Source organism: Papaver somniferum, chromosome 3 (assembly GCF_003573695.1).
Source record: "Papaver somniferum cultivar HN1 chromosome 3, ASM357369v1, whole genome shotgun sequence".
NCBI lineage: Eukaryota > Viridiplantae > Streptophyta > Magnoliopsida > Ranunculales > Papaveraceae > Papaver > Papaver somniferum.
In genome coordinates this window covers 18,399,217-18,412,448 of record NC_039360.1, presented here as the reverse complement: position 1 = coordinate 18,412,448, position 13,232 = coordinate 18,399,217, and the positions used below count along the sequence as shown (strand labels likewise).

Here is a 13,232-nt window from a genome sequence, read left to right as displayed (position 1 = left end):
TTCCATTTTCAACTCATTTTGATGATTATTTCTCATTTATTCAACCAAAAACGAATGACAAGTAATGGGTTTGTGAGAATATCTTTGTTAATGTTTTAAATTAAGCTATATATATAGAGGTGGTGGTGGTAATCGGCGGTGGTGGTTATATATATAGGTGGTTATTAGGTTGGTTTTAAATTAAATTAGGTTAAGGGTAGGTTAGTCATTTCAACGCTTTAGGACACCCCTTATAACTATCGAAAGGGTGGCCTAATAAAATCATGGTCCCTAAAAAACTCATTCTAAAAAAATCTCATTTAAGCACCCACCGTGGGGTTCGAACCCATCCACGACCACAAGGTCAAGAGCCTTGCGCTCTACCAACTGAACTAGACGGGCTTGTTGAACAATCAACAAGTTTCTACCAACATTACTCGATCCTTAAAACTTTTAATACCTGACAACTAATGCAACATCAAACGGATAATGACAGCTACCATCAATTTCTACTGCTAGTAAATCAATGTTCACCAAATTAAAGCAAAAGCCACTTGTATTAGAGTACCAACATTTCTTTAACACTGCGATTATTTAGAATAAGATGCCACTATGTACAGTACAAGATGATATCTAGAGCTCCAAATACTAGTAAACATAACAGGAAGACTGGCATGATTCCATGAAGTATTGATTATCTTATACGTAGCTGTCATTATACGTAATGTTGGGACCATTTGGATGTTTTACTCAGAACTTCATTTGGCGCCTTGCTTTAGTCATTGGAGACCTAATATTGGTTGTTGGAATTGTTTTGTCCATGAAGGTAACTTCAAGCATTTGGTCAGATTTTGTTTTAGAGGTGATCTCCATTTGCTGTGCTTGACAAGCAGCGGGCTTGGTGCCCTGATAGGCATTGCAGACGTATGTTTGGAAGTTGCGATAGTCCTACAAAGAGAGATAATATCAATTTTAAAGAAATTCCTCGATCAGTTTTATCTTCATACGTACAGGAAGAGAACGAGAACGAGGTATGAACGAACTTACATCATAAAGTGGTTCATCATTTACTGTCACCCACGGAACATATTTATGAGGGGGGTTAAGAGCACCTGTTGCCTTTGCATATCCTAACTCAAGCTGTGCAACAAAAATATGCAAAATGTCAAATTAGCTTTGCAAAAATTTAGATATACTAGTTCGCAAATAGCAAGCCAAAATTGGATGCTCATGACTGAAAGAACAAAATCACACATCTCAGTGTGCTGGTTAGGAACAAAATTTTGGTTTACTGCAGAAATCTGTAGAAAGACAACAGCTTTTAGATGATACAGACTAAACTATCAATTACGGCATTCTGCAAACAACAAAGTTCTACAGCCCATATCCTAAAAACTCATGTGCACTGTTTCTATTTCCAGTTTCCAGCATGGCAACAATCATCAGCCAAGTTCACTCATTTCATTTTCCACTGAGCCATCTTGCTTAATGATCAACAACAGTACTAGTGCACATGTAATTCACTTAAATCATACAGGAAAGCAACTTGGGTCCTCATGTGCCAAACATCTTTAACCACATCAAAAGTATAAAATACTAAAATAGAGATCTAATGTTGTTCTTTGGACATATCACGGCGAATCCAGCAAAACAAAAAGCTTAATTAAGCAACATACCGGCATAAATTAAACAATGAAACACAAGTCAATAACAGTTTATACATGTTGTCCCAATCCACTATTGTAGCATTCATTAATAGGTTCCTCTTTGTAGCCCAATTTCGAGTAACAAGATTTCCATTGAGATTGCTGGCCGTTGTAAACAAACGTCTCCACACAATTGATGAAATTGAAATGCTTATCCTGCATGACAAATTCAAACTATTGTGAATTTGCATGTTCTTCAATCACCTAACTTCAAACGTGCAACTCCCTCAGATAAAAAAACAGACAGAACTATTGTGTTTACCTGAGCAGGCCAGACTTGTAGTGCACATGCTTCCACTGTGTTCAATTCACACTCAGTTGGTCCATGCTGCAATAAATCATTCAGACAACATGAATTCCAACCAAAAATCTTACTTTTCCCTAAAAATCGAGCATTTTTATATCATTTCAACATATACCAACAATTCAGATCAGAATTTTTATTCTTATCTGTTAAATTTAGACTAACAATCATCAAAAAAATGGAAATTCCTTCAAGTAAAAGAAGCGTAGAGAGATATATACCTGGCAGGTGATGACTTTGTCAGAAGTAATTTTGGCATTACCATAAGGAATGAGTTGAAGATCGATGATATCAATGAGTCCATTGTTGAAGATTTGTGGTAAGTAATTCACCATGAAATTTGAACAGTATGGACACAAAGTTTCATAGTGAAGTGCCAAAGTAACTTTATTAGCATCTGCAGAATGACTAGCAAATTCCAATTCCTTAATACCTGATAGTGATGATAAGACAGTAATTTGAGCTGATGATGATTGAATAGAAGCACAGAACAGAATGACAAGAGACAAGAGAAAGACTGATGATGATGAAGAAGAAGCCATGGGTGTAGAAATTTAATGGTATTGAGATTTGTTAATTTGGAGTGGGATTGGAATAGTTGGGGGGGCTTTAAAGGGATTCAGAATCAGAACACCATTTATTGTCATTTTGAGTTGGAAGTTGGAGCTGAGAATTAACTTGAAGTGTCTCTGATTAGCTTAAATTCAAAGTTACATAAATACCCTTCAATGGCGTTTTGTTTTTTGTAAACTGGTATGGTTAAGTATGGCATTCTCAAGTTATTTCTCTATTAAGCTTTGACTTTTGGTCAAATGACCGAGAGGGTTGTTAATGTTTATTCACCAACTCAAAAGAGTCAAAATTAGTTTTTACTGAGAAAGCAAAAAAGGATGCTAATGGGGGGCATTAATTGGATTAGGGACGTGCCAATCCAATGGTAATGGGGATGTTTTGTCTGATATAGATTTGTGAAAACTACAGTGAGACCCATTCTCCCAGATTTTTTCATTGAGAAACCTACGCCCAGAAAAGTTCAGGCGCGCACCCATTTTTTGGGATAAAATTTCAGTCACATCCATAGTTTATAAAATTGTGTTTCTTCACAAGCAGCAAACTTTCTTCTTCAATTCCTTCTCTTCTTCTTCTCTGCTGTGAGTTTCTTCTCTATTGATTCTTAAGAATTTAAAAAACGATTGTACAGAAATCTTTGATCCTAATAAACCCTAGAAAATCAACTGATTCCAGCAAGGGAGAACCAACTTTAACTTTTTCCTTATGGGATAGGGGAGACAGATTGAGAGATGGTTTCTCTTTCAGTAACAACGACAACAATTCTTTGGTTAGAAGATTAGCGGTACGAAGGATAAGAAGAAAGATGAAAACTTGGTTAGGAAACCCAAATTCTAGGGTTTGCTAAATTTTTTAACTTTATCTCATGTTTTAATTCTTCCATTTAATCTCAGTATGTGTTACTTCGACTTCAATTTGTAAGGAGTTTGCTGTGGACGATAGTTGGTGATGAACGATGGTGATGAAATTCAGGGAGTGGTGATGAAATTCAGTTCGACAGCAAATAAGTGGAAGTGCAGATGCATGTTTGCATAGATGGGTTGACTGAATTGGTGATTTCTCAGTGAATGGAGTTTGGGGTTCGATATGAATGATGCTGGTTTCATGGATGAAATTGATTGAATTAATGGTGGTCGAATTAAGGCGTTTGGCAACAGCAACATGGAGAATAAGATGAGGTATGTTTCGTTGGTTTTAAGGAGATGTTGCCGAGATGAAGAAGAGATGGTGGAGCCGGTGAATTGATTCTGTGTTGGTTGAGACGCTGCAGTTGAAGAAGTTAGCCGTGAATTTTCCAATTACTGACATGTCTCATTTGAACTAAAGCTAGGTGATGAACGGAGGGGTCTCATATGATCAGTTTCACGTGCAGCAGCGGCAACAATAATTTAGAGTTTAACTGATATTAGTTTCTCATGAGATTTACCTGCGGAAAATGTATAGGAAGTGCATCATAGTGATGAAGTCTGCAGTGCATGAAGTGCATCATAGTGATGAAGTCTGCAGTGCATGAAGTCCAAGACTCCAGCATTTCTCTGCAGGGAACTTGGAGATGCATAATCGTAGAATGACACATACATTAAACTTTAGGCAATTCCAGCATTGATAGTAGTGTTTCGGGGACCTAGTTAAGTGCAGAAAGGATGATTGATTTCGTAATGTCAGGTCTCGAGGGAAACATGAGCTTAATTGTCTCAAGCAATCATAGTCAGTGTTTGGTGTTCATCTTATAATTTGAGGCTCCACCATTTTTCTACAGGAGATTCATAGACAGATGAGTAGAATTTGAGGCAATTCCAACACTGGGGGTTTCCTGTAACCTGGTTCATTCTTGCAAGAGTTTGTTAACCAGTCTTTAGCCAGTTGAGTTCAACATGGGTGTTTCAGGGCAGCAGGTGTTACAGACGGCTTAGTTCAATCATACGGCTTAGTCCAACACATACAATCTGTTGCAAAATACTGTATAGTAGATTTCTGACATCCATTGAAGTACCCCAGAGTATGTGAACTAGCTTGTATTTCATTCTCTAACAAAAATTCATTCAATAAAGCACTACAAAAACAGTTGCATAACCTGTTGTTGTCCATAATGGTTGAATAATCTGTTATGCAACTCTAAAAACAGTTGCATAACCTGTTATGCATCTACAAAATTTGTTGCATAACGTGTTATGGAGTCCGAAAAATGATTGCATAACACGTTATACAACAACATTTTTGTTAGTATTGAAACCAACAAAAAATAAGGTTGCATAACTTGTCATGCACCTACAGTAATATCTACATAACATGTTATGCAGTCGTGAAAATGGATGCATAACCTGTTATGCATCCGAAAATATGACTGCATAATGCATTATGCATCGAGAAAATTGTCGCACAATCTTTTATGCATCGAGAAAATAAATGCATAACATGATATGCATCCGTAAATATGGATATATACTGCATTATGCATCAATTTTTTATACTCAAGAAGAGTGCGAAAACAATGGGTACATGACTTGTTATAGATGCATAACTTTGTTATGCAGATGCATAATTTGTTATGCAGTCGAGAAAATGGTTGCATAATTCGTTATGCGTCTGCATAATGCGTTATGCATCCTTTTTGGTGGCTGCATAATGGTTATGTATCAAGTTTTCGAAAATTTTGCCTAAAACGATGATCACCTCCGATTTTTTCATGAATTTTTTTTTTTGATATTGTTGTTTGTACTTGTTGCGTAGCCTCCAACCATATAAAATTTGTAAATTTCTAAGATGCGGATTTTTAGATATGTTATGTCCAAGTTGAGTTGCCAATTATACCCCTGATGCATAACTCAGTCATGCAGATGCATAATCCGTCATGCAGAATTTTTCAATAATTTCATATAATTATGGGTGTCACGGAAATAATTATGGATGTCACAGTACCCAAAATTAATTATGAGCCTGAGAACGAAAATATTATTTTTTTTGGTCTCCCCCTAATTTCCCCTATAGATTTTCGTAAACTCTTATCGAATTGGTAGGCCCTATTAGAAAATTTAAAAGAAAGAATGTAGCAGTTGGAGCCTGGTGTGGGTGGTACAAAACTAAATGCTTGGTCAAACAATCAAGTTTTTCATTTATTTGTTTTTGAAGAATTACGTGCAAATAACATCACGCACATAACATCACAAATGTTGTTCGTTTCTTCTTGCATGGACAACCTCCTACACGCATGATGCATGGTTCGTTCGGCTTCAACCATATTCGGGTAAACGCTAGAGATTTTAGTAACGTAAACAACTGTCTGTCATGTTGGGGGAACTCTTTTTTCTTCTTCTTTTTTTCCGAATGAGAAAGTTATATTAAAAAGAAAAAAGAGAGCCAAGGTTTAAAACCAAGGACAATACAAAGATAGTTACATACACGTTAGAGTTTCTCAATTACTCCAAATTAGGCGAGGATCGATAAACTTGAAAGTATCCTTATCACAGGACCATAAGATTATCAATTGCTTAATCAAGTCAATGACTTCTTGCACACACTTATGCTACCTCCAAAGACTCTTCCATTCATTTCCTTTCACAAGGCCCAGCAAATCACATAATGAAGTAGTTGCCAAACTTCTCTTCCTTTACCACGCAACACATTGGATAACTAAGCTTCAAATAAGTGAAGTAACGTGCTTGGCAAAGGCAAAGATTTTCTGAAGGCCTTAAGAAAATATTTCCAAATCTCAAAAGAATAAGAACAGTGAATAAACAAATGTTTGCAGATTTCCTAACTTCGTTGCATAAAACACACTGCTCACTGTCTATGGTAACACCACGATGACGCAACATATCCCTAATAGGAAGAGAATCATGAAAAGTAGACCACAAAATGAAACTAACCTTGTCGGGAATATGAGCTTTCCAAAAAAAAATATTGAAACGCACTCATCACCTGTGAGTTTCTCGTAACATTTTGAGGTGCTAAAATTTTCCATAATCTCCACTTTATCATCCTCCTCCACCAAAACAGACACATGATGTAGATCACGCCTTAGTAAATCCCATTCTAGTTGCTCGTTCATATTTAAAGCACTCTTGAAATCCCAAACTCATTCTCTATTCACTATCATATCCGAGATTGTTGCATTCTTCAGTCTCACTTCCTCGAAAACAGCCGGAAATAGATTCTTCAAAATGCCTCAATCAAGCCAATGATCCTTCCAAAACCGAATACCTTTCCCATTCTTTACCGTGAAACTCGCCATGGTTTGAATTCTTGGAACCATATTAGTGACGTTCTTCCAAAGGCTCCTACATTGAGAAGTATTATCCACATATCAGGAATCAAAAGAGAAGTATTATGAGAAATTTTTCATTCACCATTTTCCTCCAAAGCCTATTTTTGTTCCTTGAAAAATTCCAAATCCACTTGATTAATAGGGATTGATTTATTTTCCTCAAATTCTTCGCACCTAAACCACAGTTTTATTTTGGGACACAAGACTTATTTTAAGAAACCCACACCATTTTCCTCCTTCCTTCAACCGAACCCCAAAGAAAGTTGCGCATAATTTTAATCATTCTCTTTTCCACACTCACTGGAAGATGAAAAAGAGAAATATAATAAATTGGTAAACTCGCAAGAAAACTTTTGATAAGAATTAACCTACCAGCTTTATTAAGTTGTTTTTTCTTCCACGACGCCAACTTTGTTCCATTTTGATCAAGACATGGTCCCAAACAGAAGTGTTACGCCAGTGGGATGCAATTGGGATACCAAGGTAAGTGAAAGGAAGATTTTCTGTCTTACAACCTAGTTCTCGAGCAAGATCATCAATTACCCCATCTGCACCCACACTGATCATGGTACTCTTATCTAGATTCTACTTCAGCCCCGTAATGGTTTCAAAAACATCCGGAATAATGAATAAACGTCTAACTTCCTCCACCGTCGCATCTATAAAGATTAGAGTATCATCCGCAAATTGAAGGTGAGAGATGATAGAACCATGTTCCGTAACTTGAAAACCATATAATTTTCCTCTCGCCACTGCATCATTTATTAGTGTTGAGAGGATTTCTACCACCAAAAGAAAAAGATACGAAGATAAAGAATAACCCTGCCTTAAACCCTTGCTTGGTTTAATTTTTCAGTAGATCCACCATTCATGAGAACAGATAAATGAGTAGTAGTTACACACCATTTAATCCGATTGATCCATCTATCGCGAAAGTCATTCTTTTGCATGATCGTAAACAAAGTCTTCCAGTTAAAATTATCAAAAGCTTTCTGCATATCTATCTTGCACAAAATTCCAGGTTTCTTAACCTCCATTCTACTATCACATTCATTAGTGATCAAAACACCGTCAAGAATTTGTTTACCGTGAATAAAAGACCCTTGGAAATCAGAAATCAACATTGGCATCACCGTCTTCAACCGAACTGCAAGAATCTTAGAAATAATCTTATACACCATACCAATAAGACTTAAAGGTCTGTAGTCTTTAGGAGTGCATGAATCCTCCTTTTTTGGAATCAGAGAGATACAAGAATAATTAAAACGCCAGTTGATTGAGCCAAACCTGTGAAAATCTTTGATAAGTTGCATGAAGCCTTCCTTTATTGTACGTGCTCCAACAAGTCTTGAAGAATTCAGCAGTGAAACCGTCTGGCCCCAGAGCTTTATTACTCCCATTTTCTTAATCGCATCCCTAACTTCCTCCTTCGTGAAATCTCGTTCTAGCCACAGCCTATTCACCTCAGTGATTTTTGGAAAATATAAATTCTCCATACTTGAGTTCACCTCTTCTCTCTGTGTAAACAGATTAATATAGAATCCATGGTGAGGAACTCACATCAACTCTCCTTTTCTTTGTGAAAGTTATTTGTATTGGAATTTATTTTCTTCGTAAAGACTTGGAAGATTGATAGGCACATGTTTTAGGGCCGAAGAAGGTAGAAAATTTTCGAAAAGATGTGTTCATTGCAAAGCCGATCCTGAGTCTAAAACGGCCCTATGCGAACTTGGTCATAAGGCTTTTAGGGTTAAATTTTTTTCCTGATGACCTTGAAGCAACGATAAACAAAAATTAAATAAGGAATTCTTGGTTAATATTCACCGAAAAGAATAATAAAAATGCAAGAAAAACTCAAAAGCTTTAGTGATTATTGCAATAAGAATTTAATCAGTTTCCCCTTATAGCGTATGACGCATATGTAGAATTTAAACCGTGAATTATAACTCAATTTTTCATTTTTAAAATACAAATATATTAAATCAATTTCTCTCACTGCGTGGATTTTTTTTTCGTAATATTATAAGAAAGAGTTGTAAGATTAATATTTTTAATGTGTTCTTGAACCGTTAGGTTTCAAATGTCTATGCAGATTAAGATAATGCAGTAGTTATGATACAAAAAATGCGTGGATTCTTCGCAATAAGAAAGTGTTGTAAGGTTGATATTTGTTAATGTATTTTTGAACTAATGAAGTTTTAATTGTCCTAGTATATTAAGATAGTGTAGTATTTATGATACACAAAATATTGGTAAAAATTAAAAATTTAACATTTTAGAAAATTGTTGATTATATATAGATGGATGAAATAATGAAAATAAAATAATATTAGCACATTGTTTGATAATCTCGCCCATAATAGGTTATTATAATATATACAAAGTAGAACAGGGACAATTAGACGGAAGCTCAAAAGATCGTAAATGTCACGACTCAAAGTTCTCTCTGGAAACATATTTTTTGGAAAAAATAAACTAGACAAATAAATTGAGCACAGGTGGTATATATTTATCTATGAAAAGGGCCCTTCCTAGAGCTGGACCATGTGCGGTCGCACATTCTACACCCCGTCATGACCGGCTCTGGTTCATTGGTAGATAATGATTACCTTATGAGGCTTAAAGTGGGGTTTTAACAAAATAAATGCAAATGTCAATTTCCAATCTGTCTTAGTTGCTCTTCAATGTGTGTGTCTACGTCTTACATTAAGCCTGAACTAATTGAACCGAAAATGGCATACATTGATTAGCTCTGTAAGTATCTAGTATCTCAATAAGATGGGACCAAAAAAATTACTGGTTATCCCAAAACGTAGTATGGGTCTAGTGACCCTATACACTATTTATGAATACCACATGTGGAGCTGGGATTAATATGAGGGTTGTAGTGATAAGAAACTACAGTAGTTGTTTGATTAAAAATTGATTGGGAACCTCAAGATTCATATAAGAACTTCCAGATCTCAAATATTTTTGCCTCATACTATCTATTGTTCATTTCCTTTCGTTGGTGGCCCTTAATGGGCCAAGTGACTAATGAATCATTATTTTGGAAACCTGCTCTCACTACAAAACAGAAGGCCTTTTAGGACGGCCAAAAAACGTCCCAAGAGGACAAAAAACCGTTCCAAGAGGTATTAGGGACGGTTTATGTACCATCCCCTGTTCCATCGTCACTAATACTATTTGGCCATGTTTTCTTTTTGGAACGGACATACTTTAGCCTTGATTTAAATATTTTATGACTATTAGGGACGGTCAGGCCATCACCGTCCCAAATATCCTTCTTTAGGGACGGTTTTTTCAAAACAGCCGTCCCTAGAAGCTACTTGTTTTGTAGTGTCTGAGGCATACAAAATGATTAATAATTAATCTAAGGCATGTTTATAAGGAGTGTTCTAACAGAGAGTAAATTACTAAGTTATCCTTTATTAATTCAAATTACAAAATTATAAAATTACCATTATTCTACAATAAAATATAAACCTAATTTAATCAAAATCAAAAATTATTAATGAAAGATCATTTTCATTCCTAACATAATCCAATCTTATAAAACTGTTTCAACTTCTTTTGTCCGTGATTAATCGTTTTTTTTTTTTGTAAATCTTTAATCAGCGAATAAAAACAAACCCATAGATGAGTCTGGTGAAGCATTGTGCAAGATATTTAGCTCCAGATCCGCATGTTAGGAGCTATATCTTTGTTCTTTGTTCTTCGTTTTTATTTTTCTGTTTCAGAAGAACAGTTCGGCTGATACTGAAATACAATGTTTTCAGCTGAATCCAGTTTGGCTTCAGCCAAACTTCTATTATTTCGGAACAAATTCAAGTTCGGCTCATATGGAATACGTTCGGCTGACAATGATTGCAGTTCGAATTAGCCGAACTACTAACATTTGTTTAATACAACAAGGTTCGTCTATAAATTTGTTAGTCGAACCGTTTTTTCCAATACGGTTCGGCTTTTAGATTATTAGACGAACCTAACACTGAACAATCAAAAAAGCCTGTAAAAAAATTCAAATTGCGTTCTAATTAATATCTATTTTGCCTCTACGATATGAAGATTCTCCTTTATCAGTTGAATCACATATTTTGGTCACCTCCAATCATTAGAATCTAAAAAAACCTAATTATCTTTCACAAATATGATTTCTCTTCTAATCCACCTCTAATACTCAACTTTAATCAATCATTAAAAGTACTAATTAATCATTACTTTTAACATATACTCATAATCATTAACAATAACAATCAAATAAGGGCATAACTGCCATCATAAAAAAGGAGTGGATAAGGAACGATGGATTTTACAACCTAATAACCCTATTTTGGCACCACTAAGTGTGCATCCAAAAATTTAGGTATGCCTCAAAACACTTTTCTTGTTTTGTAACACAACAATTTCTTGGACCAAACTACATTTGTTAGCAAAAGTTTTCTCATGTAATGTGACTTGACGCTCCCGACCTTTACTTGTTACCATCTATCTTAGGGCTTCATATTTGCCGGATTGCTTGCGGGGTACCGTTATGCTTGAGAGTAAACTAATATGCATATAGGATAAAAAAAGTATTTTATTTGGGTTGGTACTTCCCCAAGAAAAATGATACCCCATTAACAGCCTTGCATATTTGCTACGCTATTATTTTACTTTGTGACAAATGATCTATATTTTTACCCAAATTTTTCCCGTTGTGACCCAAAATTTATCGAGTGATCCAAAAATACTCCGTAAACCAAATTTAATATTGTGGTATTATGCATGAAATTTTTCTGATGACCTAAAATTTTCTTAGTGATCCAAAATGGGTGGAAGATGGTAGTCAATGTTATCTTACAATATGCAACATGAATTTCACTTTTCTCAATTTAAAAGAATTTTCCTTTATTATATGATTTGTATCTTTTAGGACAATCCGCCACTAATTTAATAACTTTAATCCCTCTCTTGCCTTACCAAGTGAATTTTCTCCTCACATTAGAAGAATCGAACTGCATCAAACCCAATAATCCAAAAATCTCATTTATATATATAAGATGATTTTGCAAAGCCCTATCTCACATCACACACAACTTAAAAATACTCATATTTTTGATTCATATCCATAGTTAAGTGTATATGAGAAGTTGATATAGATGGTGCACAACATAACTCCACAGTGGGAAAATGTAATGACCTCCATGATAAGGAACGTTTAGTAACCAGGGCTTTTTTCTTGAAACAGTATACAAAATTTTAAGTCACATGGAAAATTCTGGGTTATAGTCAAGGAATCAACATCTATAGAGAAAATTACTTTTTACCATTTAGAACATGAACAAATCAACAGTTCTGCGAACCAGGCGATGCAACTGAGTCTACTCGGTTTTTCTTTTTTCAACTTTTTCTTTGATTCCTTTGTTCTTCAGTTACTTAATGTTCACTGTCTAAGATTCATAACTTGTTTTATTCACCCCTTTTCTAATCATTATTATCATTATAATCAGTAATAATCTTTTTGTCGCATTTTTTTAAATTGGTTTTACAAAATTTCTTTCTTAAAGTTTATTATGTGTAACTAGTTTATTAATTTTTTCTCTAATATGTCATTACAGGTTGAGTTATCTCTAATGACGTTTGCGTTTCTATATGTTGTGATCATGGCGTTTACCGAGCTTGTTATTATTCGTTTGATAGATCAGAAAATTTCTATGGGAATCAATTGTTTATGGTGGAAGAAGAACAAAATATGTTTCAACTCGGCGATTCACAACATTAATGTATCTCGCGTTTCACTCATTTTCATTTTTTTGAAATTCAAAAAAAGTAATTTATTTCTTAGAATCAGTTACCTGTTTTTCATTTGCTCAATAGCCAGCTCCAATAATTTCTTTGTGAAGATAAATATTCATCCATCATGTTTCGATGAGAATAGCCAAAATATACGATTTCATAACTTGCAAATATTTTCCCTTAACCCTAATATTCATCCAATCCTTTCGCATATCTTCTGAACATTACCATTAAAAGTTTTCTTAACCCATCCATGGAAGGAGAAAGCTCAACTCAAGTACGTAGGATATTTAGTTAATAAGGTCAAGAAGGTTGATTTGGATCTAGGTGATATTTCTGAGATTGTGGATTTTTCTCAAGCAGCTGACAAAGAAGGAGAAGAAGATACGACTTGGAAAGCAAACACAATTGAAAAGATTATCATTGAAAGAAGAATGAAAGATGAGATAGTGGAAAAGTTCATAGGTTTTACGTGGCCCTTCATGACAACTGAAGATTTAAGAATCATAGAAACTGATTCAAATATAATGATTTCAAGTTTAGCAATTGGTCTATATTTAAAAAAGTTATAGATGAACATCCATGGAATGTCAATAAGCATTTACTAGTTCTGCATGACTACATTCCACAT

At 34.9% G+C, this 13,232-nt stretch overlaps 1 protein-coding gene and 1 non-coding gene across 2 annotated transcripts; both read right to left on the bottom strand.

Annotated features, from left to right (window-relative positions):
• Positions 1–304: 304 nt before the first annotated feature.
• TRNAK-CUU lies at positions 305–381 on the bottom strand. Its single transcript has one exon. It is a non-coding gene; the product is annotated as a tRNA-Lys (tRNA).
• Positions 382–517: 136 nt separating this feature from the next.
• LOC113360978 (gamma-interferon-responsive lysosomal thiol protein-like) lies at positions 518–2,622 on the bottom strand. The gene is made up of 5 exons (XM_026604381.1): positions 2,211–2,622; positions 1,948–2,013; positions 1,701–1,841; positions 1,027–1,119; positions 518–927 (listed from the first exon to the last, which is right to left on the bottom strand). The coding sequence occupies exons 1-5, from the start codon at positions 2,529–2,531 to the stop codon at positions 730–732; spliced, it is 819 nt and encodes a 272-aa protein (XP_026460166.1). The 5' UTR covers positions 2,532–2,622; the 3' UTR covers positions 518–729.
• Positions 2,623–13,232: the final 10,610 nt, after the last annotated feature.

Bases quoted from the DNA above. Each gene is read 5' to 3' on its own strand.
- LOC113360978 (XM_026604381.1), bottom strand. From the start codon at position 2,531: ATGGCTTCTTCTTCATCATCATCAGTCTTTCTCTTGTCTCTTGTCATT. The intron at 2,014-2,210 runs GTATATATCTCT...GATTTATTGCAG, and splicing joins ACAAAGTCATCACCTGCCAG to CATGGACCAACTGAGTGTGA. The intron at 1,120-1,700 runs GTATAAACTGTT...TTTGTTGCACAG, and splicing joins ATAGTGGATTGGGACAACAT to CTTGAGTTAGGATATGCAAA.